This window comes from Eretmochelys imbricata, chromosome 2 (assembly GCF_965152235.1).
Source record: "Eretmochelys imbricata isolate rEreImb1 chromosome 2, rEreImb1.hap1, whole genome shotgun sequence".
Classification (NCBI taxonomy): Eukaryota; Metazoa; Chordata; order Testudines; family Cheloniidae; genus Eretmochelys; species Eretmochelys imbricata.
In genome coordinates this window covers 268,600,408-268,627,938 of record NC_135573.1, presented here as the reverse complement: position 1 = coordinate 268,627,938, position 27,531 = coordinate 268,600,408, and the positions used below count along the sequence as shown (strand labels likewise).

The 27,531-nt window shown below is 46.9% G+C and overlaps 1 protein-coding gene across 9 annotated transcripts; it reads left to right on the top strand.

Annotated features, from left to right (window-relative positions):
- LOC144260067 (GTPase IMAP family member 9-like) lies at positions 1-27,306 on the top strand. 9 transcript variants are annotated; one of them, XM_077808598.1, is made up of 8 exons: positions 1-16; positions 1,882-2,154; positions 5,404-5,571; positions 8,470-8,544; positions 9,449-9,578; positions 10,297-10,331; positions 15,305-15,354; positions 26,093-27,306. In XM_077808598.1, the coding sequence occupies exons 5-8, from the start codon at positions 9,540-9,542 to the stop codon at positions 27,001-27,003; spliced, it is 1,035 nt and encodes a 344-aa protein (XP_077664724.1). In that variant the 5' UTR covers positions 1-16; positions 1,882-2,154; positions 5,404-5,571; positions 8,470-8,544; positions 9,449-9,539; the 3' UTR covers positions 27,004-27,306. The 9 variants fall into 9 exon arrangements, with proteins under 9 accessions (XP_077664724.1, XP_077664729.1, XP_077664732.1 ...); XM_077808603.1 differs by lacking the exon at positions 1-16 and having other exon boundaries at positions 1,250-2,154; positions 9,363-9,471; XM_077808599.1 differs by lacking the exons at positions 1-16; positions 1,882-2,154 and adding an exon at positions 5,234-5,310.
- Positions 27,307-27,531: the final 225 nt, after the last annotated feature.

Here is a 27,531-nt window from a genome sequence, read left to right as displayed (position 1 = left end):
CAAGCTTCATGGAGTGGTGAGACCCCAGCTCTCTCTCTCTCTCTCTCTCCCTCTGTTTTCTTTTCTACCTCAGGTATAACTTTTAACCCTGACTTGTTTGATCAGGTATAGTTTTCTATATATGACTTCTGTAATCTTTAATAATGTAACTGTCATGTTTATTTAGGCTCTCCATGTGTGGTTATCACTATTATTCAATAAATAACGTTTATGGTTAAGCTGGTTGCTTCCCCCCTGCCCCGCCCCGCCCCGCCTGAACTTTACTCTCTTGTGTTTTTGGCTTCCCCATTTACTCTGCAGCAACACTTCTTTTACCTAAGATAAAGATCCCCGTAGTGCCCCAAAATCCTGTGGGGTTTGCTCATCGAGTGGGTTACGACCAGAACAACTGTAACATGAAAGTGGGGATAGGGACGTGATGAACCTGTGAAATACGAGGGTGGCAGCTTGAAAGTGCTGCTTGACCCAGCCCACTGAGCCCAGGGACATATAAGGGGTCAGCTTGAGAGTGCTGATTGACCCGGTCCACTCAGACTCGCTTTATTAGTGTGTGTGTGTGTGTTCATCTGGTTCTGGGGCTGGAGGAACCCAGTCCTGGGGAACCTCGGTCCTGCAGGAAGCTCCATTGGGAGGGGACTTGCAGAAGGGAGAAGTAGAGCTCCATATGAAAACACAAGTGACACAAGCAGTACATTGATAGAATTACAGAACCCCTCCCCCCCCGAAGAGTAACCCTCATAAATCAGTGTACCCCAAAGTAATGGGCAAATCTGGTAACACTTCCCTGGTGGGGGGAAGCTCTCAGCTGACATAAAGTGGCATAGATGGCATAGATGGTGGGAGGTCCCTTTCTGAAGGCACAGAGCACAGCCCTGCAGGCAAGCACTGGTTTCCTGACAAAGGGCAACTGTGGAGGAATCCCCAGCACTGCAGATTACTAACTGAGTGAGCCCCAGAGACATTGTGGGGCTTGCCCTCACCAGCTTGCAGCTGCCCAGCCCGGAGGAGCCTGGGAACGCAGCAAGGTGCTGTCTGACCCCCGGGGGAATCTTGCAGGTAACAAACTGCCTGGTATATTGGACTAGGGGGCTCTGCCCCAATGTGAATGGACTAACAGACTGGTAGGAAGTAGCCCAAGGCAGTGGATTCTGACTCCCTGCTGGGAGGGACACCAACCCCCTGTTCAAGAGCTGACATGCACATGGCCCTGGGCTGAGACTTAGTGGAGAGGAAGGGATTGAGTCCCCTACCCATCTCTCAGCCTTAAAGACTGAGGCCACTCAGCTATTATGGGGCAGGGAGGCTGAGAGGAGGGTTGCCAGCTGTCCTGGACCAGACACCATCGCCACAAAATGGCATCCGCTTCAAGGGAGTTGGCAACCCTAGCTGAGAGCCAGGCAATCAAACCAGATGACTGGCTGGCCATCCAAGCCCTGCCCCTGTTACACTCTCATTAATCAATATTCCCTTTAAAAACGCCAAGAGAATGGAGCCTGCTTTTGCATCATCTCCTAAGAAGCCACAAATTCAGGATCTAATGAAGCAAGTGTCTGTTGTGGGGACAGTTTGACCATGTGTTGCTTGCTTGCTTGGTTGTTTGAACAGTGTGAATTCGGAGTGCTTTGTTCCAGGTGAGCCTTGAGTGGCCCAGACTGTTATAAAACATGGTACCAGCTGAATGGTGAACAGCAGAGAGGTTAACATAGGGAGTTTGCCTGGGAGTTTGCCTGGGGAGAGCCCACTGAGGCTGACATCTTGCCGGCTTCTCTGAGTAGTTACTACAACTCCTGAGGAAGCTCGTAGAAGGAAGGTAATATGGATGGGGAGTGTTCAGCTGTTGTGCCCTGCACTGGATGTGCCATGTTTGTCTTTCTTCCACAGGACAGAAGCGACTTTGTCTGTACAAAGTGCAAGCTGGTCTCCATATTGGAAGAGAAGGTTCAAGGTCTGGAGCAACAGGTATCGACCCTGCGTTGCATAAGAGAATCTGAAGATTTCTTGGACAGACATCAGGATATGCTTCTACAGACACAATGTTCTGAAGATTCAGAGCAGGCTGCGCAGCGGGGACAGGAGGACGGTGAAGAAATTTGGCAGCATGTGACCTCCAGAAGAAGAAAGGGGAGCGTCCATGTACCAGCAATGCAGATACAGGTAAGTAACCGTTTTCATGTTCTCTCCACAGGTACTAATGCGGAGAGTGGACTAGATGATATGTCTGAGGGAAGGGAGCAGAAGGAGACTCCATCGATTGGAAGGCATGAGATCCACTGTCCTAGGGATGGGGGTTCCACGACCACCGCTCCCAAGAGGAGGAGGTGGGTGGTGGTGGTCGGGGACTCTCTCCTTAGGGGGACTGAGTCATCTATGTGCCGCCCTGACTGGGAAAACTGAGAAGTCTGCTGTTTGCCAGGAGCTAAGATTCACGATGTGACGGAGAGACTGCTGAGACTCATCAAGCCCTCGGATCACTACCCCTTCCTGCTTCTCCACGTGGGCACCAATGATATTGCCAAGAATGACCCTGAGCGGATCACTGCAGACTACGTGGCTCTGGGAAGAAGGATAAAGGAGTTTGAGGTGCAAGTGGTGTTCTCGTCCATCCTCCCCGTGGAAGGAAAAGGCCTGGGTAGAGACCATCGAATCGTGGAAGTCAACGAATGGCTACGCAGGTGGTGTCTTTGACCATGGGATGGTATTCCAAGAAGGAGTAATGCTAGGCAGAGACGGGATCCACCTAACAAAGAGAGGGAAGAGCATCTTCGCAAGCAGGCTGGCTAACCTCGTGAGGAGGGCTTTAAACTAGGTTCACTGGGGGAATGAGACTAAAGCCCTGAGGTAAGTGGGGACACGGGATACCGGGAGGAAGCACGAGCAGGAGAGCCTGAGAGGGGAGGGCTCCTGCCCCATAATAAGAAAGCAGGACAAACAGCAAGTTATCTCAAGTGCCTAGACAAAAATGCAAGAAGCCTGGGAAACAAGCAGGGAGAATTGGAAGTCCTGGCATAGTCAAGGAATTATGATGTGAGTGGAATAACAGAGACTTGGTGGGATAACTCACATGACTGGAGTACTGTCATGGATGGTTATAAACTGTTCAGGAAGGACAGGCAGGGCAGAAAAGGTGGGGGAGTTGCATTGTATGTAAGGGAGCAGTATGACTGCTCAGAGCTCCGGTATGAAACAGCAGAAAAACCTGAGAGTCTCTGGATTAAGTTTAGAAGTATGAGCAACAAGGGTGATGTCATGGTGGGAGTCTGCTATAGACCACCAAACCAGGGGGATGAGGTGGACGAGGCTTTCTTCTGGCAACTCACGGAAGTTACTAGATCGCAGCCCCTGGTTCTCATGGGATACTTCAATCACCCTGATATCTGCTGGGAGAGCAATACAGCAGTTCACAGACAATCCAGGAAGTTTTTGGAAAGTGTAGGGGACAATTTCCTGGTGCAAGTGCTGGAGGAACCAACTAGGGGCAGAGCTCTTCTTGACCTGCTGCTCACAAACTGGGAAGAATTAGTGGGAACTGGGCTTGTTTAGTCTGCAGAAGATAAGAATGAGGGGGGATTTGATAGCTGCTTTCAATTATCTGAAAGGGGGTTCCAAAGAGGATGGATCTAGACTGTTCTCAGTGGTACCAGATGACAGAACGAGGAGCAATGGTTTCAAGTTGCAGTGGAGGAGGTTTAGGTTGGATATTAGGAAAAACTTTTTCACTAGGGAGGTGCTGGAATCTCCTTCCTTTGAAGTTTTTAAGGTCAGCCTTGATAAAGCCCTTGCTGGGATGATTTAGCAGAGGATTGGTCCAGTTTTGAGCAGGGGGTTGGACTACATGACTTCCTGAGGTCCCTTCCAACCCTGATATTCTATGATTCTATGATTCTGAGTGGGCAACTGAATTGCGTTGGGTGCTGTACAAAAACAAAGAGATGATTGCCACAGTGTGTAGATCCAGTTTACCCCAGAGAGCACAGGCCCTTGGTTCGGTATCTAGTTGTGTATGTGGTTAATGTCTAATCTCAGGTTTCAGAATAACAGCCGTGTTAGTCTGTATTCGCAAAAAGAAAAGGAGTACTTGTGGCACCTTAGAGACTAACCAATTTATTTGAGCATGAGCTTTCGTGAGCTACAGCTCACTTCATCAGATACATACCGTGGAAACTGCAGCAGACGTCTGCTGCAGTTTCCACGGTATGTATCTGATGAAGTGAGCTGTAGCTCACGAAAGCTCATGCTCAAATAAATTGGTTAGTCTCTAAGGTGCCACAAGTACTCCTTTTCTTTTTGTCTAATCTCAGTAATTCCTGCGTAACTGCAGCTGTTTATTTGCACATGGAATTCTCCCCTCTGCTTCTGAAAATTTGGCTTTAGTTGTCTGAATGCGGACTTCGGCTTCACAGATCCCTCCAGTTTTTACATTGTCCTTCCAGGATGCTGCTGTTCTGCCAAAACTACTAGGATTCACCTGGGTTTTTTTTCTTTTTCTGTCAATAAAATAGTTTAGAAATATCTGCAAAATTATAGTGACAAACTGATGTTGCCTCCCTAAAAGGATGCACCGTATGCCTCCCACATGTTGCAGTTTGTATGTTTTCTGTATGGGGAAATCTGGCACATTTTTAGTACATCCCAATTCTTCACCAGATTCTTTTGTTTGTATGTTGTATCCCATCCCCTAGTCTTCATTTCTGTTTGTGTCTTTATACTGTAAGCCCTTGTGGGCAGGGAGTATGTCTTTTCTGTGTTTGAACACTACTCAGAATGATGGGGTTCAACTGAAGCCTTCACATGCTACCAAAATAATAATACATATAGAGATATGATTATTATTAATCGTTAATGGTTACAATGTGTCATCAGAGAAAAATATCACAGCCCAAGATTTCTGATCGCTACTTTTGTCAGAGCATCAAAAGGTTTTTATATAGATAGATACACACACAAATATTGTATAGATCTCTGATGAATCTGGTTGTGCATTTTTCTTTGTTTCTCACACACATACATCTTCCTGGGTACAGTCCTGTATTTATTTACTCACTTAAAATGGCACATATTTGCAAACTCATAGGGTTAGAAGGGACCGCAAGGGTCATCTAGCGTAACCCCCTGCCAAAATGCAGGATTTGTCATGTCTAAATGGTTAGATCTGTTGCATGCTGTTCATATAATCTTTGTGTGGCTTTCTTTATGGCTGTTGATGTTGTTCTGTCCTTAAACACAGGGTAGTTTGGATGCAGGCTGAATGTTCTCATACGTTCAGCACAAACCCACTTCCTGTAAAATTCAGACTTCTTCATTTAGCAAAAGGTATTTCCTGGTCAGTGGCAGCGGCTCATCGCACTGCATATAGTTACAAAGAAATGTGAATCACTGAGTAGTTCGTTTTCATTTTCACAACAGTTTCATCCACTATTAATACGAAACTACTGTCAAAAAGAGAAACCGGAAGACTTCAGACATTTTTGAGTAATACCATAAGCTGGGAGGACTGTGCAGAAGTTGTAAATATCTGCTTCATCTGAAGAAATATCACAGATTTGATCTCCAAACTCAACTGACACCGAAAAGGTTGTATGTATAGGAGGGACTGGGGTTGGCAAGGGGGAGTATTTTAAACTGCCTACAAAGAGTGAAAAATGAAAATATGTCTGAGTTAGGCAGGTGGAAATGCAGGGAACAAGCCGGTTTCTCTCTGGCATTTGGGTGCCTAAAGCCTGCCTGAGATGGGAGAATGTGGGGGGCGGGAGTGAGGGGAACAAAGTTCGGACAGAGAATGCTTGAAATGCACAGATGATGTAACTTCTTGTTCCCAACTGCTGCAACAACCGCAAGGCAGATGGGTGTCATTTTGGGCAGTCTGGAGGCTACTCTACCCTGCGAGAGAGTCCAGCCCTCCCCCCCGCTCCTGCCTTTGTCCCAAGTTAGAGGAGGCATAAAGGTGTTGTAAAGCCACCTTCCTCCCTACTCAGTCGCTGTGCTAAGCTCAGCTGGGTGCAGAGATGCCCAGTGCCCGCAAACCTTCTCTGCAGGCGCTCAGCACCTCAAAGAATCAAACCTGGTATGTATCTAGGATACCTTGTGGGGATTTGGTTTAACATACTGTATGTTGAATCATTGCCACAGGTGATGAAAGTACAATGGAAAAGTGAGATTTTCAATGATTCCACCAAGTCCTGGGTAGAACATGATTTTCTCACTTCATGCAGACCAGCTAGATCCTACATTTTTGTCTGCTCACATTTTTACAAGAAATATTTGAAGCATTTTAAGCACTTTCGTTAATTTCAGTGGAACTTAGGCACCAAACCTGCTTAGGTGCTTTTGCAAATTACATTAGGTGGCTATCTGTACCTTTAGGCACCTAAATACCTTTAAAAACCTGGATTTTGGTGCCTAAATCATCCCTGAACTTCAAAGGAGAAAGGAGATTCCCTTGGAAATTGTTTGATAGTAATGAACTTTAGATAAATAATTGTACATTAGATATTGATTTCCAGGAGAAGAACTAGGTGGTTGACAGTGAACATATAAATCAGAATGGATGCAGCAGGTTTCTGAGGAGCTCCTAGTGCGTTTCAAGCTTCCCAGACTCTGCCCTCTTGAGATGCCAGTCACAGACTATGAAGATGTCCTAAATATGAGCATGTGTATGCTGCAGGTGCTTGGTCCCCTCTCAGAGGGATTGGAACCCATCCCAGGGCTCTCCTGGGCTACTTAGACTTTGCTCCCTTTTGGTGGGGCTTTAGAAAAATATCCAGTCTTGAGTTAAAATTTTCCATTGAGAGAAAATTCACCACAACTCTTGGTAACTTAGTCCAGTGTTTAATTACACTCTCTATTGTAAACGTGTGCGTTATTTCCGGACTGAATTTGTCTTGCTCAAACATCCCGCCATTAGATATTTTTATACCTTTGTCTGCTAGATTAAAGATCCCTCTATCAAATTTTTGTTCCCCACATCGGTACTTAGAGGCTATGATCGAGTCACCTCTTCACATTCTCTTTGTTAAGATAAGCAGATTGACCTTGAGTTTCTCACTCTAATGCAGGTTTTCTAATCCTTTAATCATTCTCATGGCTCTGCTCTGAACACTCTATAATCTTTCAACATCCTTCTTGAAATGTGGATGCTAGTTTTCAATCCATTTAATGTCTGCTGTTTTAATTTTGCATCATTCTAGTTTCTTAATCAAAACGCTGTGCGGTATCAAGTATGGAAATGTAAGAATACTATATCGACCCTGTTATCTTTATCATCCAAACTTGTAATCTCATAAAAAAGATACCAACTTACTTTAAGAGGATCTATTTTCCATAAATGCATGTACATTGGTCTTAATTATATTACCCTCTTTTAATTTTTTATTAATCGAGTCCCATATCAGCCACTCTATGGCTTCACCTGGGATAAACATCAGACTGACAGACGCATAACTATTTGGGTCATCCCTTTTACTGTTTTTAATACTGATACAGCATTAGTTTCTTCCAGTCTTCTGGAAATTCCCAATGTTCTAACACTTACTGAAAATCAATATTAATTTTTCAATTAGCTCCTCTGCCAGCTCTTTTAAAACTCGTGGTTGCAAGTTATCAAGATTTGCTGATTTAAAAATGTTTGACTTTAGTAGCTGCTGTTTAACAGCCTCCTGAGATACTATGGAATGGACAGAGTCTTATCAAATGACATGATTTTTTTTCTCCAGTGCCAGAACAGAAATATTGTTGAAAACTCCTGCCCTTTCACCACCATTACTGATAATTCTACCATTCACATCTAGTAATGACTAATACCATTGTTAGCATTCTTTTGCCCCCATATAATTTATAATTTCCTTGTTATTGACTAACTCTGTTGACCACAGATTTTTCCTTGTGTCCCTTTGCTTCCCTTATCAATTTTCTTCCACTCCTAGTTTCTGAATTAGACCTTGTCTACACTACAAAGATAAGTTGACTTATGTTAGGTCGACTTATAAGTTGACTTATGACTTACAGTTGACTTACAGCCACTGCAATAATTACTGTGGTGGCTGATGTCCACAATACCTTCCTTGGATCAGTGGTGTGTGTCCTCACCAGGAGCATTTCCACCAACCTAACAGGGACAGTGGGGGGATCTGTCATAAATATAAAGGGAAGGGTAAACACCTTTAAAATCCCTCCTGGCCAGAGGAAAAACCCTTTAACCTGTAAAGGGTTAAAAAGCTAGGATAACCTCGCTGGCACCTGACCAAAATGACCAATAAGGAGACAAGATACTTTCAAAGCTGGAGGAGGGGAGAAACAAAGGCTCTCTCTGTCTGTGTGGTGTTTTGCCAGGAACAGAAAAGGAATGGAGTCTTAGAACTTAGTAAGTAATCTAGCTAGATATGTGTTAGATTCTGGTTTGTTTAAATGGCTGATAAAATAAGCTGTGCTGAATGTAATGTATATTCCTGTTTTTGTGTCTTTTTGTAACTTAAGGTTTTGCCTAGAGGGATTCTCTATGTTTTGAATCTGATTACCCTGTAAGATATTTACCATCCTGATTTTACAGAGGTGATTCTTTTACTTTTTTTCTTCAGTTAAAATTCTTCTTTTAAGAACCTGATTGCTTTTTCATTGTTCTTAAGTTCCAAGGGTTTGGGTCTGTGTTCACCTATGCAAATTGGTGAGGATTTTTATCAAGCCTTCCCCAGGAAAGGGGTTGTAGGGGTTGGGGAGGATTTTTGGTGGCGGGGGAAAGACATTTCCAAGCAGGCTCTTTCCCTGTTATATATTTGTTAGACGCTTGGTGGTGGCAGCAATAAAGTCCAAGGGCAAAAGGTAAAATAGTTTGTACCTTGGGGAAGTTTTAACCTAAGCTGGTAAAAATAAGCTTAGAGGTTTTTCATGCGGGTCCCCACATATGTACCCTAGAGTTCAGAGTGGGGAAGGAACCTTGACAGGAGCTGAGACCCCAGTCTCTCAGCTCCGCTAACAGCTCCCTGCCTGGCTGCCCCACAGGCTCCCAGCAATCTGCCTCCTCCATCCAGCTCCCTGTTCCCTGTTGGGAGTGGGGAGAAGTCACCCCGATTTCTTGTCTCCGCATTCCCTGCCAGGAGTGTGGGGGGGGAAGATGTCCAGTGCTTCTCACCTCCCTGTTCCCTAATGGGAGCAGGGGTGGGAAGCTGCCCAGGGCTTCTTGCCCCGAGGGAACAGGGTCCAGCTGCTCCAGTCTTTTATCCCCACACCCGCTCACTGCTGGACAGCCTTGTCAATTGGCTCCAGAGCCATGTCTTCTCTCCCCGGCTGTTAGCCAGGAGTGGGGTCCAGCCACCTGGGCTTCTGACCCCCAGCCGGGAGTAGGGTCCATCCATTTGTGCTTCTCTTTCCAGCTCCTAGCCATGAGTGGGATCCACCTCCCCAGAGGAGCGGGGGTCATTTGGGCTCTAGCTACCTGACTTTCTTGTCAATTTCACAGAAGAATGACAGCCAACAGCTGATGTAAGGAATGCAGTCTCTACACAAACACTGCCTCACCCTAACTCCACCAACATAAGCCTCTCTTTGAGATGGCTTTATTATGTCGGCCTAGCAGAGGAGATACATTGGTGAGAGGAGCATTTCAGTGTGTAACCCTCTACTCTTTTGTCAACAAAGCTGTGCAGCGTAGACTAGGCCTTATATTGATTACTATCAACTTCCCCTTTATTTTTATTTGTATAGCTGCTTCACTTGCCCTCTAAACCAGGTTGGCATTTTAACCAATATGGCTTTCTTCCTTGATTGTGGCTTTTTGGGCTTCTAGTAAAGCGTTCTTAAACAATTCCTAATTATTATTCATATTTTTTTCTGATTAAATTCTTCCTTCCAGCTGCATTGGCTCTAATTGTTATCAGCTTTGTGAAATTGGCCTTTTTAAAGCACCAAGTATATATATCACTGGTCTGGATTTTATTCGGTTTCTACATTATAAATGTCATGAGCGTTTGTACCCAAGTTACTATAAATATTCAGTTGTGTGATCAGTTCGTCTTTATCCACCAAGATGAGGGCTAATGTAGAATTCCCCACCACACTTTCTGCACCACTCTTTGAATTCGGAAATTGTCAGGTACAATATTTAGAAATTCCAAGGGTGTTTTAGTACTGGCAGCGTGAGACCTCCGGCATTTGTCATTCAGAGTGAAGTCCCCCGTGATCATGCAGGTTTTTTCCTACACATTATAGACAGGTGCATAAGGAGCCAGTTATCCTTTTTCCTAGTGTGATTTGGTGGCTAGTAGCAGACACCAACTAATACCTTATCTTGTGCTTTTTATCTCTTAGGACATTGATCCACAAGCATTCAAGATCATAAACAGGTAATGCAATATTTCATCCTATCACCCCCACTCTCCATTTGCACTCAATCCTTCCTAAATAGGATATAATGATTTATGCTAATATTCCAATCATGGAAATCATCTCTCAGGCTTTAGTAATACCAACTAGATAGAATTTATGGTCATAAATGAACTATTCCAGTTCCTTTTGTTTGTTACTTATGCTCCTACCATTAGTGTATAGGCACGTCAAGAATGTTTTTCTTCATGTCCTTTGGTTCCTTGATTATTTTTGTTCTCAAGATATTAATTCTGTGATGAGTACTCATCTTTCCTCTTCTTACCCTCTTGTTCTATTGATGGTTTAATGCCCTCCTGACTACTGTAACCAACCTGTCCTGAGAAAATTGGTCCCTTTTCTATGGAGGTGTAGGCCATCCAAACTATACAATCTCCACACCCCATAGAAGGTGGAGCAATGTATTCCACAATATCAAAATCTTTCGCCCTACATCACTTACCTAGCCAGTGGTTCACTTCCATAAACTTCTGCCTTCTGTCTTCCTTTGCTTGTGGGACAAGAAGGATCTCGCGGAAGATCGCTTGGACATTCTTCTTCAACATGCTTCGGAGGTCCCTAAAGTCATTTACTATCTGCAAGATATCCCTCAACGCAGTGTCATTAGTGCCAATCTGAACCACCACCAATGGATCCTTTCCTCTTTGACTACAAAACCTATTTAATCTTAGTGTGACATCTCCTGGTTAGGGCACTAGGGCACCCCTACACCTGTCTCAGAGTCACTGCTGTCCTGGATACAATCCCCCTCTTTCAACTGGGACTTGCATTCTTTTTTTATGAATGGGTGACACTATATTTGGCTGTGTTAAAAGACATATTGGTCACTGAGCCCATTTGTTACATTAATTTAACAATTAAATTGTTTTGAAGTAGGGTGTGGTCAGCTTGATTTATTTTGTGCCTCTGGAACTGGCTCTGTTTCCTGCTCGCATAGAATTACAGAGAAGACATTTTCCTCTCATTGTTCATTCAGTTTAGATAATGCACAGTTCATGCAAATCTTTTTTTATCCACCTCAGAGTGTTCTTTGCTAATTATTAACTTTTAACTATTACCATTATTATTAATCCTTAACCCTTTCGTATTAGCCTCTCTTTAATTATTACTGTATCTTAGACAAATTTCTCTTTTTAAAAAAGTTATCCCTTTTAATACTTTTTTTCTCAGTTTTTCTCAGTTTCTATATGAATTATTTCAAAAGTGCCTAAAGCTAAGATTCTTCAAAATGACTGGAGAGTTAGACTCATAGTCTTTAGATCAGAAGGGACCATCGTGATCATCTAGTCTGACCTCCTGCACAACATAGGCCATAGAACCTCACCCACCCACTCCTGTAATAGACCCCGAACCCCTGGCTGAGTTATAGAAGTTCTCAAATCATGGTTTAAAGACTTAAGTGACAGAGAATTCACCATTTACACCAGTTTAAACCTGCAATCGACTCATGCTTCATGCTGCAGAGGAAAGTGTAAACCTCCCAGGGTCTGCCAATCTGATCCAGAGGAAAATTCTTTACAAACCTCAAATACAGCAATTGGTTAGACCCTGAGCATGTGGGCAAGACCTGCCAGGGTAGATACCTGGGAAAGAATTCTCTGTAGTAACTCAGAGTTCTCCTCATCTAGTGCCCCATCTCTGACTGTTGGGGATTTTTGCTACTGGCAGTCACTGTTGGGCCACATGCCATTGTAGGCAGTCCCATCACACTGTCCCCTCCATAAATATATCAAGCTCAGTCTTGAAGCCAGTTAGGTTTTTTGCCCCCACTTGCTCCCCTTGGGAGGCTGTTCCAGAACTTCACTCCTCTGATGGTCAGAAACCTTCATCTAATTTCAAGTCTAAACTTGTGGGTGGCCAGTTTGTTCTTGTGTCCACATTGGCACTTAACCTAAATAACTCCTCTCTCTCCCTGGTTTGTCCCTCTGATGTATTTGTAGAGAGTGATCATATTTCCCCTCAGCCTGTGCTTGGTTAGGCTAAACAAGCGAAGCTCCCTGAGACTTCTATCATGAAGTAGTATCAGAGGGGTAGCCGTGTTAGTCTGGATCTGTGAAAGTGGCAAAGAGTCCTGTGGCACCTTGTAGACTAACAGACGTATTGGAGCATGAGCTTTCGTGGGTGAATACCCACTTTGTTGGATGCATGTCATGTATTAGCAGATGACAGAACGAGGAGTAATGGCCTCAAGTTGCAGTGGGGGAGGTTTAGATTAGATATTAGGAAAAACTTTTTCACTAAGAGGGTGGTGAAACACTGGAATGCGTTGCCTAGGGAGGTGGTGGAATCTCCTTCCTTGGAAGTTTTTAAGGTCAGGCTTGACAAAGCCCTGGCTGGGATGATTTAACTGGGAATTGGTCCTGCTTCGAGCAGGGGGTTGGACTAGATGACCTTCAGGGGTCCCTTCCAACCCTGATATTCTATGATTCTATGATTCTATTCTATGATTCTATTCACCCACGAAAGCTTATGCTCCAATACGTCTGTTAGTCTATAAGGTGCACAGGACATTTTGCCACTTTTATCATAAAGTAGGTTTTCCATTCCTCGGATCATCCTAGTAGCCCTTCTCTGCTTGAAGTAGCCCTCCAGTTTGAATTTTGATGCCTCAGTTTTGAGGGCCCTACTTGAGACCCCTAAAAGGTGCCTGATTTGCAGAAATTATTGAGCACCCGCTCTCTGAAAATCTGTCCCCTTCAAGGTGTCTTAAGTGTACACCCAAAAATATAAGCATCTAAATCAGGGGTCAGCAACCTTTCGGAAGTGGTGTGCCGAGTCTTCATTTATTCACTCTAATCTAAGGTTTTGCGTGCCAGTGATACATTTTAACGTTTTTTGGAAGGTCTCTCGCTATAAGTCTATATATTATATAACTAAACTATTGTCATATGCAAAGTAAACAAGGTTTTCAAAATGTTTAAAAAGCTTCATTTAAAATTAAATTAAAATGCTGATCTTATACCCTGGCCCGCTCAGCCCACTGCCAGCCTGGGGTTCTGTTCACCTAGGCCGACAGCAGGCTGAGTGAGGCCTGCGGCCGGGACCCCGGCTGGCAAGGGGCAGGCGGCCAGAACCCGAGACTGGCAGTGGGCTGAGCGGGGCCGGCGGCCGGGACCCCAGACCAGCAGTGGGCTGAGCAGCTCAGCCCACTTCCGGTCTGGGGTTCCGTCCGCCGGCTCCTGCCAGCCACAGTCCTGGCTGCTGGCTCCACTCAGCCTGCCGCCGGTCTGGGATCCTGGCCCTGTCCACACAGAGTAGGTACCTCCCTTCTCCCTGGTTCTAGCCATTCTCCTCCTCTCTCTGCACTGAGCTGGGGGTGGGAGTGCGCTGAGCACAGGACGGGGGTGAAGGAGCAGGCTGGGGGTTGGGGTGCAGGGTCTGGCCAGGAGCTAGAATGAGGGAGGGGGCTCAGGGCTGAGGCAGGAGGTTGGGGTGTGGAGCACTTACCTGGGCAGCTCCCAGTTGGTGCGAGGGGTGCGGGTGGGAATGTGTGTGTGTGTGTGTGTGTACAGGAGCTCCTGTTTGGTGCTCGGGGTGGGGGTGTGGGGGGGTGCAGGATTCAGGGCAGGGGGCTGGGGGTGTGTGAGGAGGGTGCAGGAGTCAGGGCAGGGGGGCTGGTTATGTGGGGGGATGCCGGAGTCAGGGCTGGGGTTGTGGGGGGGTGCAGGGGTCAGGGCACGGGGCTGGGGTGTGAGGGGGGTACAGGGCTGAGGGCAGAGGGCTGGGTGGGTGTGAGGAGGGTGCAGGAGTCAGGGCAGGGGGGCTGGGTATGTGGGGGGATGCCGGAGTCAGGGCTGGGGTTGTGGGGGGGTGCAGGGCTGAGGGCAGAGGGCTGGGTGGGTGTGAGGAGGGTGCAGGGGTCAGGGCACAGGGCTGGGGGTATGTGAGGGGGGTGCAGGGGTCAGGGCACAGGGCTGGGGGTATGTGAGGGGGGTGCAGGGGTCAGGGCAGAGGGCTGGGGGGGTGGCCTGGGGTTGGGGGTGTGTTCTTAGCCCCCTGCCCTGAGCGGCTCATGGCAGGGCGCTGGAGGGGATATGCCGATTCCACCCCCTTCCCCAAGGTCTCGCTTCGCTTTTCCCTCTCCCCCTCCATAGCAAGGGCCGTTAGCTGATCGGTGGCAGGGAGGGGGAGGAGGAGGGGCGGGAACCCGGCAAGCTGGGGGAAGAGGCGGAGGGAGGGGGAAGCTCGCCTGCCCTGCACAGAGAGAGCCGGGGGTGGGGGGTGGAGAAGAGCGGGCCAGGCTGGCCCAGGCAGGATTTTTAATGGCATGCTGCTGACTGCCAGGGTCCGCAACGTGCCATTAAAAATTGGCTCGCGTGCCATAGGTTGCAGACCCCTGATCTAAATTAACGAGTCACTTTTGAAAATCCTGGCATGTGACTTAGAAGCACAAGTCCCATTGATTCTTAAGCCACCTAGATGAGTTTGAAATGTCCCCCGCACACACACTTTTCCATGTGTTTTTCATTGTACAGTAGCTCTGAACTAGAGGTCAACAATCATTGTAGCAGTGTGAAGGGCTCCACTTGTACTTCCCCATCTCTTTGTGTTCAGACTTTATGCAGAAGGGGCAACTGATTTCATGGGTCCCCGATGGCCTGGAAGAACCAAAACAAGCTAAGTCAGGGCTTTGATTAACCTTCACGGTCTCCATGCAGAATTTTCACACAATATTTAAATAATTCCATGAAGGCAGGATTCCTGAGCCCCTCCACATCGCAAAAATAACTAAATAAAAAAAAGGAGAGAGAGAAAAAAATACTCTTCAGACAACCTTTGATTCTCCCACCAAATCCTTCTCAATTTCTGGTGATCAATACTGCACAAATGTATGTAAGGGGATACTGTGTGTTTTAGCTCTCCATTTGTATTTGCTACACTTCTAGGTGATTATAAATTTCTAAATGGTGCTGTTTTTCCATTAATATTTCAGAAAAAATATGGTGAGAAAACAGCAGGCAGCAGACGAAGAAGCTCCCCATGGTAAAAAAACAATATATTGTATTTTGCCTTCACTTGTGCCATAGGGCTCATTTCAGATTTTCCTGTGTTCTAGATAAAAGAGCAAACACACATGCTAATAATTATACCAATAATGGCTCTGGCGGGGTTAGTCCTTCAAACCCCACACAGGGATTTTTCTGTAGTTACAAATTCATAACACCTTTTCCTCAGAACAAGCACGCTCATGAAATGTTTATTCCCTCCCCTATACAGCCTTGGACTTTAATCTGGGAATGGGTAAATCATAGACAATGGTTCTCTCCTCAGGGAGTAGCTTCAAAAGGTTGGGTCTTTGCATAAACGGGGAAGGTATTTGCATTCACCTCCCCCTAGATACTTCCGAGGAATTCCACTTCACACATATTGTCCCCAAAGACCATTCTTGTCTGGCACATCGTTTGAAGGAGTCCTTTGAAGCTCAGAACACTTCCCTCCTAGAGAAGCTGCATACAATCTCACAATAATAGATAGTCTTTGCATTTTTTAAAGCAATGGACTCCAAAGCTACTTAAACGTAATTCAGTAAGGTTTGTTCAGGTTAGTACAGCAAATTCCCATATCTGTGACAACAGAAAACAAAGGGGAGTGGAAAGAATATGGTTCAGGCTATGTCTCATCATCTCACTTGCAGAGGAGAGCAGGAGCCCTTCACAAACTCTCAGACGCTGCCCCTTTAGCTGTGACTCAGCTCCTGTTAATTTGCCAGATTCAAAAGTTTACAGCTCCTTGCCCAGCACCCACCTTCCCTTCCCCTACTGCAAGGCTAGTCCAGGAGCACATGAAGCAGGGTCTGTGTGCTCTTAGCTCCACCTTACTCTCCTCCACATCCTCACCCCACCTTACTCTCCTCCACATCCTCACCCCAACAACAAACACACAGGACATAGGGAGAACCAAAACTGGAAACGTATTCTGGGCTGAGCAGGACTTGCCCTGCAATTCTTCAATCTGTGGGAGACCAGGGCTCCCATTTTAATGGGAGTTAGGTGACCTGAGGGGACCTTGGCCTTAAGACTGAGATTCTCTGATACTCCAGTGATGGGGCTTTATGAGTACCTTAGTGGACAGTGGCAATGTATAGGGAATAGCAGGTGTGGAAGAATCGACATTGGCAAAGTGAATGCAGTTCTGGATTCCGAGGACAGCAGACTCTGGAGTAAGTCCCACATCTGTCAGATACCCTCTGTAGCAATGACAATCCATGTCCTCCTCTAAGTTGTCCTGGAACTTGTATTGCAGAGGATACCCCTTGTTCTTCATGCCCGAGAGATGCCTGACAGACACTCCAACAGCTTGAGCCCTGATTGAAATTCTGACCGACAGTATTTGTACGGGAAAGCAGTCAGCTAATCCACTCCCTTAACAGCGTCTGTTTGACCCAACTCTATTTGTTAAGGCTGAAGGTCCAGAAATCTGGACATTTTATCCTAACGATGGAATTCTCTCATTTGTACACTTTATGAATATGCATCACGCCATGTGAATGTTTTGTCTTTCTTTAATTAACACCTATATTCTTATTACTCCTATTCTCTCCTCTTACCATGGGATCAGTTGCTCTGCTACAGTGATAGGCATGCTATCAAAATAATAATTTTCATTTAAATAATTTAATTATAAATAATTGAAATGATGTAAGTAGACATTTAGGTGCCTTTAAATCCTAGTGGAACAAGCATAAGAACGAACTGAAGTTAAACACTTACCGTTTAAAAGGCATTATTGCCTGTCAATCTGACGGGGTCTCACTCAGCCAGGAACCTCCCATGGCCACTTACGCTATGTCCAGGAGACATACCCGTACACATTGATTGAGCTAGTGTGCTACATATAAGGTGTAGTCACAGAGATTTGAGTGGTGCAACTGGCTAGCAGCCCCAGGTAAGTACCTGTCTAAGACGCTGGGTATGTACGTGGGTGGCTAGCCTCTTCTGCTGCTATGGCTACACACTACTTTTAGTGTGCTAATGCTATCAGAACTAGCACAGGTGTGTCTCCTTGAGGTTGAATTTATCCCTCCAGCTGGAAGTGCAGACATATCCTAAAAGAGGAGGAGCAAGGAAGCCCAGACACCTCAGTGAAGGGGAAGACATGTGCTGTGTCAGTCAAGCCAAGGAAAATGCCATGCTAACTCTATTCATGTTACTTACTCCACAGGGGCCCCCTAGAGCAGGAACTCTCAAGTTCCTGATCCCCGATCCCCGGAGTTACATAGGTGTCTGAGTCTCACTTTTAAGGCCCACTGAGATCCACAAGTCCTCCTAGGCGCCTACATGTCTGTGTCTGGTCATTCACAGGCTGCCTCACCCTAGGCATGTGGATGCCTGAGCCCCAGCGCAATCCACAAACTGGGACAGGACAGGCAGAGAAGCACCTTCTTACCTTCTTGCTGCAGGGCCCAGTCCAGGATACACACTCGAACATGCCTGCTAGATCAGGTCCCATTCAGAATCCAGAGGGAGGAGACAGTGCCTTCTAACTGTTCGCCCAGTGGTTGGAACACTCACCCCGGCTGCAGGAGACCCAAGTTCACTTCCCCCCTTCTGCTTGACAGAGAGAGGATTTGAACAGGGGTCTCTTGCACGTCTTAGTAGCATGCGTTAACCACCAGAGCACAGGATAGTCTGGTATGAGCTCCCTCAGCCCCTCCTGCTGAAGTTGTTCCACTGTGTATAAATACTTAGTCACCGGGCCAGAGAGAAGGAGAATGATTCTATAGTCCCATGGTTAGGGCACCCACTAGGAGATGGGAAACCCAGGGTCCATTCCCCCTGCACCAATGATTACTTAATTACTAGCTGAAAGCCTGTTGTGTTGCCTGGCTGTAATTCGTAAAGCCAGGTGAAGTAACAGTGACTGCTGGGAGAAAACATGTGGCAATAAACAGAGACTGTGAATGCGAAATATGCACATTGTCAAATTGCAATGCAGGCACATGTGACAGCTTTGACTCCTATGACCTAACTCAAACACTCCCACCTCCCAGTTGTCTCTTAGATTACTAAGGATGATTGTCCATGTTTTCACACAGTTTTGAACCAAGATCTGTTTCCCCAGGCTCAGTGCAGTTCTGCACTTATACCGTACTTACTGCGTTCATCATAGTCTGGCTTTGGACATTGTAACTGCCCTCTAGTCCTCTGCTGAAAAGTCAAACTTTAATGTACACAACAATGCAGGCCTCTTCCTGGCTGCTCAGCTGGAGACTCCAATTGCCCTTTCCTCACCCCTAGCAGAGGGGAACTGCCAGCCATTCCCTAGTAGTGTCCAGACCCAGCAGAAACACGTCTCTCCCTCCTGCTGCTCTGGGGCATCTCTCCATGGGATCAAACAGCAGCACTTCCCTGCTTCCTGCTCCCTGGGGGCTTCTCCTCTTCCCAGCTCTCAGCAGCATCACTTTGCCAATTCCCCCCTCTCCTGCCTCCCACTGCCCAAGGACCTTCTCTTTGCTCTGGGCCATACATGCAGGTAGGACTCAGGGAGTGGCAGGGCAGGGCTCTAGCCCTGCCAACATGCCTGAAAACCAGAGAATCAGAGGAGCTTTTGGTGTCATTGTGACAGCTTCTCCTGCACGTGCCAAGATCCTGTGATTCATGATCAGTTCCTCAGAGCTGGCCACACTACCTTCTCTGGCTGCTCAGAAAGGATCCCCTTCTGCACCACCTCCCCACCCCCAGGCTGACAGTAAGAGCTGATGGTGGCCATTTTAAATAAGGGAAAATTTATGAGTTGAAAATCACTGAGCACTTAACTAGTGGGCAGTGTCATGCTGCAAACCCCAGTAATGATTGAACCTTGTGATACTCTGAACAAAAAGAGCCCGCAGCCATGCTTGTAGCTGTTTCTAGTGTGTCACGTTGATTGTACAGACATTCCGGGCTTCAGAGCAAGACACAGACAGAGTGACAATCCTGGAACCTTCTTCTATAGATTTATCCACAGTGGAGCAGCTTGAACAGGAGGGACTGAGGAGCCCCACATCAGAGTATCCCATAGAAGGAGGCCCAAAGTTCTTGGGGACAGGCTGGCTACAGTATTCAGCAGGGCATTAAACTAATAACAGAATGGGAGGGTAAAAAGAGGAAAGATCTGAGCACTCAATCTGTACAAAAATGAGATGTTGAGAAAAAAAAAACAAACAATCAAGGAACCACAAGACATAAAGACAGGAAATTCTTGAATTGCCTGTACACCAATGATAGTAGCCAGGGTAACAAAGAAGAGGAATTGGAATTGTTCATTTATAAGCATAAATCTGAGTTAGTTGGTATTACTGAAACTTGGTGGGAAGATTCCCATGATTGGAATGTTAAAATCAATGGTTATAACCTTTTTTAGGAATGATCAAATGCATAGGTGTTGACTTCCCCTCTGCCCTGTGGTTGCTCAACACTCCTGCCCTCTGGCCCCGCCCCTGCACCGCCTCTTCCCACCCCTGCACTGCCCTTGCCCCGCCCCCATTCCACCACTTCCCCAAAGTCCCTGCCCCTCCCCACCTTTTCCCACCCCAGCCCCGCCCCCTCCCCACCCCATTCCACCCCTTTTCCCCAAGTCCCCGCCCCTGCCCCTCCTCTTCTCCGCCTCCTCCCCTGAGCATGCCTGTAACGATGCTGGTTCTGGCGGGACACAACTGAGAGAGCCAGTTCAGGACAAATTGCTTAAAGCTGGGCAAGGCTGGGGTTCCTTTACTGTTAAGGCAAACCAAACCAGCCAAAGAGAGAGGACTTTGGTTTTACCTCACTGGCTAACCGAAAGTCACACAAGCAATTCCCTTAGACACTCCAGTTTCCCAGTATCCCCACCAGGGCCACTCATTTTGGGGACAAATGGTTATGAAAACCAACACCCCAGTAAAAGAAAAAAGGTTCTCTCGATCCCAAAGGACCAAGCCCCAGACCCCGGTCAATACACAAATCAGATCTTACCCACATATCGCACTGTTGCCAATCCTTTAGAATCTAAAATCTAAAGGTTTATTCATAAAAGGAAAAAGATAGAGATGAGAGCTAGAATGGGTTCAATGGAATCAATGACACACAGTCATGGAAAAGTCCTTGGTTCAGGCTTGTAGCAATGATGGAATAAACTGCGGGTTCAAATCAAGTCCCTGGAGTACATCCCCAGCTGGGATGGGTCATGAGTCCTTTGTTTAGCACTTCCGTTTGTAGCAAAGTCCCTCCAGAGGTAAGCAGCAGGATTGAAGACCAGATGGAGATGAGGCATCAGCCTTTTATAGTCTTTTCCAGGTATAAGAACACCTCTTTGTTCTTACTGTGGAAAAGTACAGCAAAATGGAGTTTGGAGTCACATGGGCAAGTCCCTGCATACTTTGCTAAGTCACAAGGCATATCTGCCTCCTCTCAGTGGGTCAGTTGTATAGCTGATGGTCCTTAATGGGCCATCAAGCAGGCTAGGCAGAGCTGACACCAACTTGTCTGGGATATCACCCAGAAGCAGAGCATAAGTTTGAAATACAGACAGTATACAGCCAATATTCATAACTTCAACTACAAAAATGATACACATATACAGATAGCATAATCATAACCAGCAAATCATAACCTCACACGACAACCTTTGTACAATATTTACTGCAAATATATAACAGTGGTTGCAACAGAAATCTATACGGTTAGAGATACTATCAATAACATCACAACACCATGTCCTTGCTCCTCCCCCTCCCTCTCAGAAAGTCCTAAGCACCGCCAAACAGCTGTTAGGCAGCTGGCAGGCAGGAAGTGCTGGGAAGGTGGGGGAGGAGCGGGGATGCGGCACGCTCGGGGGAAGAGGAGGCAGGGGTAGGGTGACCACATGTCCCAATTTTATAGGGACAGTCCCGATTTTTGGGTCTTTTTCTTATATAGGCTCCTATTTTACCCCCATCCCCTGTCCCAATTTTTCACACTTGCTGTCTGGTCACCCTAGGCAGGGAAGAGGAGGGGCCGGGGGAGCTTGTCTGCCGGTGGGTGCAGAGCACCTGCAAATTTTTCTCCATGGGTGCTCCAGCCCTGGAGCACCCACGGAGTCGGTGCCTATGGGCACAAGTGGTGAAAGAGTTACGTTCCGTGTCAAAAATGGCTGCACCAGTGCCAAATACAGAGGTAAAATAACCTCTTTATTCTTACTTGAGATACCACTGTTTATGCATCCGAACAGCCCTTTGGGCCACAGCATCACAGTGAGAGCTCATGTTCAGCTGATTAGCCACCACGATTCCCAAAGTTTTTTCAGAGTTACTGCTTCCCAGGATAGAATCCCCCATCCTGTAGGTATGGCCTCCATTCTTTGCTCCTAGATGTACACATTTACATTTAGCCATAATAAAAGACATGTTGTTTTCCTCTGTCCAGCTTACCACACAAGCAAGATTGCTTTGTATCAGTGACCTGTCCTCTTCGTTAGTTACCACTCCCCCAGTGATTGTGTCATCTGCAAATGTTTATGTTTTCTTCAAGGTTCTTAATCAAAATATTAAATAGCAGAGGGTCAAGTATGTAATGACCCATCCACAAACTAAAAACTATTTCCCCATGCTAATTTTTCCCCCTACTGTTACTCCCACCTTCTTGTCAACTGTTTGAAATGGGCCATCCTGATTATCACTACAAAAGTTTTTTTCTCCTGCTGATAATAGCCCACCTTAATTGATTTTTCTCGTTAGAGTTGGTATGGCAACCCACATCTCTTCAAGTTCTCTGTATATATATATCTTCCTACTGTATTTTCCACTGCTTGCATCTGATGACGTGGGTTTTAGCCCACAAAAGTTTATGCCCAAATAAATTTGTTAGTCTCTAAAGTGCCATAAGGACTCCTCTTTCTTTTTGCTGATACAGACTAACTCGGCTGCCCCTCTGAAACCTTCCCCCTGTCTGTTTCCCCTATGGGAAGAAGCACAGCCTCTCCTTTCAGAGATGCTCACTTCCCTGCCACCACTAACATAGTAACAGCTTGTCTCCCTCTCTTTCTTCTCTTCTCTCAAATTAAATCCCTTAATTGGATTCAGGTGTTTCTCATTGACCTCAGGTAACCTCTTTTCAGCTGATCCTGACTGACCTGAAGTAATCCTTTTTCAGATGATAGGGAAGAGGGCCTTTAACATTCTAGGGCTTATATATCTGAACCCTCTCCAATTTATCAACGTACTTCTTGAGTTACGGACACTGGAACTGGAGGTGTCTGACCAGTGGGTCTTGCTGACATGTTCCAGGGTCTAACTGATCACCATATTTGGGGTCAGGAAGGAACTTTCCCCCAGGTCAGACTGGCAGAGACCCTGGTGGGTTTTTAGCCTTCCTCTGCAGCATGGGGCCTGAGTCACTTGCAGGTTTAAAGTGGAGAGTGGGTGATGAGGTTTGTTGCCTGCAATGTGCAGGAAGTCAGACTAAATGATCATGATGGTCCCTTCTGGCCTATAAGTCTAATACATGAATATAATCCTCAGAGAGGTTCCCCTTCTTTTCTTGTTCCTTCTGCTCTTGTGCTGGTCAGACAAGACCTGAGTGGAATGTTTAAAACATTTAAAATTAAAAAACAAACTGAATTTTCTCCCCTTTCTTTCCACCCGACTAGTTCAGACCCATCCTTACCCTGAGGTTGCTACCCAGCATTTCCAGCACCTTGTGCATCAAGGTGTGTGTGTGTGTGTTGTAGGACACTGAACACAACTCTGAAAACAACCCTCTTTGGATTCTAAGCACTTCCCTGATCACGAAGACACCATTAACATGACAATGTCCTTATTTTCTTATGCTAATGAAATGCTGGTGGCTGTCTGTGCTTCGTTGTGGGTTTGGGTCATTTGTATATCCTATTTTGAAAATTGTCCCTCTCCCTCATTGTTCTGGCCTGTGTCAGCTCCTTCCAGCCACAGAACCCTGGCCCTTTCAGAATCAGGTGAGGAGCATGAGTCATGATTGTATGAGCCTAACTGGTCTCCAGAGTCTTTTATCTTCCCTCTAGTAAATCAATGCTGTTTTCCTTTACAAAACTTCCAAAGTAAGCCCTGGTCTACATTAGAGTTAGGTTGATGCAAGGCACCTTATGTCGACTAGTTCTGTAAGTGCCTACACGAACATTTCACTCTCACTGACGAAACTCTCCCACTGCACCGATTTAATAACTCCGCCTCCGTGAGCGGCGTAGAGTCAACATCGACGTAGTTAGGTTGATGCAGTATCAGTGTAGACGCTGCGTTGCTCACACTGACAGTTGGTGGCTTTCGGAATCCGTCCCACAATGCCCCTCACTGACAGTTCACTTGGTGCAAGCACTCTTAGTGAGGACGTACATCGCCAACACAAGGAGCTAAGTATAGACACGCACAAGAGATCTAATTACTGTAGCCGCTTATGCCGACATAAGTTAGGTCAACTTAATTTTGGAGTGTAAACATGCCCTAAGACTGGAGTCTGCACATGGATTTTAGAGCACTTTAAAATATGTTCTTAAACCAGAAGTGTTCAGATTCAATGACCACAGCATGTCACCTGGAGCCATCAAGCTGCGGTGACTACAGAGCCTGCAAGCTTCTGGCTTGCAACAGAGCCCCATTGCTGCCGCACATGCCCATTTCACTCTCTCGAGAGCAGGGTCGGCAACCTATGGCACGCGCGCCAAAGACGGCAAGCGAGCCAATTTTTAATGGTACGTTGTGGACCCCGGCAGTCAGCAGCATGCCATTAAAAATCCTGCCCGGCCCGGCCCGGCCCGGCCCGGCCCGCTCTTCTCCGCCGCCCACCCACGGCTCTCTCCGTGCAGGGCAGGCGAGCTTCCCCCTCCCCCCGCCTCTTCCCCCGGCTTGCCGGGTTCCCACCCCTCCTCCTCTCTCTCCCTGCCCCGATCAGCTGACGGCCCTTGCGAGGGAGGGAGAGAGGGAAAAGTGGAGCTGGACCTTGGGGAAGGGAGTGGAATTGGCATATCCCCTCCAGCGCCCTGCCGTGAGCCGCTCAGGGCAGGGGGCTGGGAGCACCCCCCCGACCCCAGCCCACCCCTCATCCCTCTACCCAGACCCCTGAACCCCTCACGCCCCCCCAGCCTTCTGCCCTGACCCCTGAACCCCCCTCACACACCCCAGCCCTGTGCCCTGACCCGTGCACCCCGCACAAACCCCAGCTCTGTGCCCTGACCCCTGCACCCCCCCACAGCCCCAGCCCTGACGCCAGCACCCCCATCCTTCCCCACATAACCAGCCCCCTCTGCCCTGACTCCTGTACCCTCCTTACACACCCCCAGCCCCCTGCCCTGACTCCTGCACCCCCCACACATACCCAGCCCCCCCATACCCCATGCCCTGATTCTTGCACCCCCCATACCCCCACCCTGAGCACCAAACGGGAGCACCTGTACACACACACACATCCACATTCCCACCTCCCCCCGTCGCACCAAATGGGAGCTGCCCAGGTAAGCGCTCCACACCCAAACCTCCTGCCCCAGCCCTGAGCCCCCTCCCTCATTCTAGCTCCTGGCCAGACCCTGCACCCCAACCCCCAGCCTGCTCCTTCACCCCCAGCCCTGTTCTCAGCACACTCCCACCCTCATCTCAGTGCAGAGAGAGGAAGAGAATGGCTAGAACCAGGGAGAAGGGAGGTACCCACTCTATGTGGGCAGGGCCGGGACCCCAGACCGGCAGCGGGCTGAGTGGGGCCGGCAGCTGGGACCCTGGCTGGCAGGAGCCGGCGGACGGAACGCCAGACTGGCAGCGGGCTGAGTGGCAGCGGGCTGAGCCGCTCAGCCCACTGCCGGTCTGGGGTCCCAGGCACCGGCCCTGCTCAGCCCACTGCCGGTCTGGGGTTCTGGCTGCCGGCCCCTTGCCAGCCGGGGTCCCGGCCGCAGGCCTCACTCAGCCTGCTGTCGGCCTAGGTGAACGGAACCCCAGGCTGGCAGCGGGCTGAGCGGGCCAGGGTGTAAGATCAGCATTTTAATTTAATTTTAAATGAAGCTTCTTAAACATCTTGAAAACCTTGTTTACTTTACATGTAACAATAGTTTAGTTATATAATATATAGACTTATAGCGAGAGACCTTCTAAAAAACGTTAAAATGTATGACTGGCACGCAAAACCTTAAATGAAAGTGAATAAATGAAGACTCGGCACACCACTTCTGAAAGGTTGCCGACCCCTGCTCTAGAGCATCAGTTTGAGTCAGCCCATATTGGAGTTCTACACTTTAGCCGCAATAGCCGGTTCAGTATTCCTTCCCCAAAGGAGACCTGGGTGGGTGCACTAGCCGAGATCAATCCTGAATGGGTTATATCCCCGTTTAGGGAGGATCAGCATCACAGTCGGAGCCCCAGCTGCAGGCAAAACAAATCTTAGAAGAATCAAAAAGTGTTGATGTCACATGATATTTTTAGGGGGGCTTTCTGTCAGGAACTCCTGGCTCAAATTACCCCAAATGTAGATCAATGACCCTGCCCTAGATCTCCAGGAGGCACAGCAAATGTGGAGACAATCCAAGCGAGTTTTAGAGGATTTAGAAAAGTCATCCTTTAAACAATAAGTGATTCTCAGCCCTAACTATAGCAGTACTGCGACTCCATTACGGGGTGGTGGTACTGAGACACAGGGAGGCCACACAGCAAAGCAGCGGGAGGCAAGATTGCACCCAAGAAATCCCTGTCCTTGCTGTAATGTCAAAACATCAATCTCTCCCCCATGGCTGAACTTTGTTATCTCTGAAGTGACATTATCATTTTTGTTCTGAACAGATTTGTGTTACCACAGCCAATACGGGGAATCAGAACTGAGAATCGTCCTTGTAGGTAAAACAGGAGCTGGGAAAAGTGCAACAGGAAACACCATCCTTGGTGAGAGAGTGTTTGCATCCATACTGGGAGCACAGACAGTAACTAAGATTTGTAAAGCTGGCAGTAGGATCTGGAATGGGAAGACAGTTCGAGTGCTTGATACTCCTGCAATTTTTGATCCAAAGATCTGTAGCACAGACACTTACCAAGAGATCAGTCGCTGTATCGCGCTCTCTGTCCCAGGCCCGCACGCTCTGGTGCTGGTGACCCAGCTGGGCCGTTACACTGAAGAAGACAAGGACGCGGTGAGGAGAGTAGAGGAGATTTTTGGAGTTGAGGCCATGAGGTACATGATCGTCTTGTTCACCCGAAAAGAAGATTTAGGGGATGGTTCACTGAGTGACTATGTGAGACACTCGGATAACAGAGATCTCCAGACGCTGATTCAGAAGTGTGGGGACCGATACTGTGCTTTCAATAACAAAGCAACTGGAGCAGAACAGAAAGAGCAGGTTAGTAAGCTGATAGAAATAGCTGAGAGAATGGTGTGGGAGAACGGAAACTCATATTATACTAGCAAATTGTATTTTAAGGCAGAGGTGATGCTCAGTGATGTTAATGGAAACTTTGAAGAAAAATGCAAAAACTTTGGAGAAGACGTGAAACAGCACATCACAAACCAAAAAGACATGGCAGAATCTGAGCATTGTGGGGTATTAAACAGAATTGGGAAAGCATGTTGTCGTATAATTACAGTTTATCTATGGAGACCTGTGATATTTGTGATATATGCTATATGTAGGATAGGATGTGCTATATGTAGGAGAGGATGGAGGTGCATTCTTTCATTGTATAATTACTGGTTTGGTTAATGATGATAACTCAGTTTCCTATTTGTTTTTATCTTGGAGTTGAAATGTAGTTTATTAATAATCATGGACAGAATTTCTCTTCATTCTAATCCTACAGCTTCCTATGTTCTATAGCTCAGCTTCTTACCACGAGTACAGCAAAAGACAAACATGCAAATTATGATTAGATGAAGTCATTTAGATTTGTTTTACAGTAACTTCACACAAGAGATTCCATTAAGGATTGTATACAGATGTGTCAAATCTGTACTTTTTTTATGGAAAACCAAATGGTGGCAGTATAATAAACATGGCAGCATTTCCATTAAAATCTCATTGTATCAAATTTTGGTCATTTCAAACAACACATAATTTATAGCGATGAAGAGTCAGCACGCCCAGTGTAGATTTAAACTCTCCCCTCACACCGGACTCTCTCCCCAATAGAGCGGCCCCCTACAACTGCTTCTGTCTTTTAGAATGTGAACTTTGCAGGGTGTGCAGAAGGTGAGCAGTGTCAGGCTGTTTCGGACCAGCGTGTGGAAGGCG

Excerpts from the sequence above, each read along its gene's own strand:
- LOC144260067 (XM_077808598.1), top strand. The coding sequence starts at position 9,540 with ATGGCTTTATTATGTCGGCCTAGCAGAGGAGATACATTG. Across the intron at positions 9,579-10,296 it reads CTAGCAGAGGAGATACATTG|GACATTGATCCACAAGCATT; the intron begins GTGAGAGGAGCA and ends TTTATCTCTTAG. Across the intron at positions 15,355-26,092 it reads AGACGAAGAAGCTCCCCATG|ATTTGTGTTACCACAGCCAA; the intron begins GTAAAAAAACAA and ends TGTTCTGAACAG.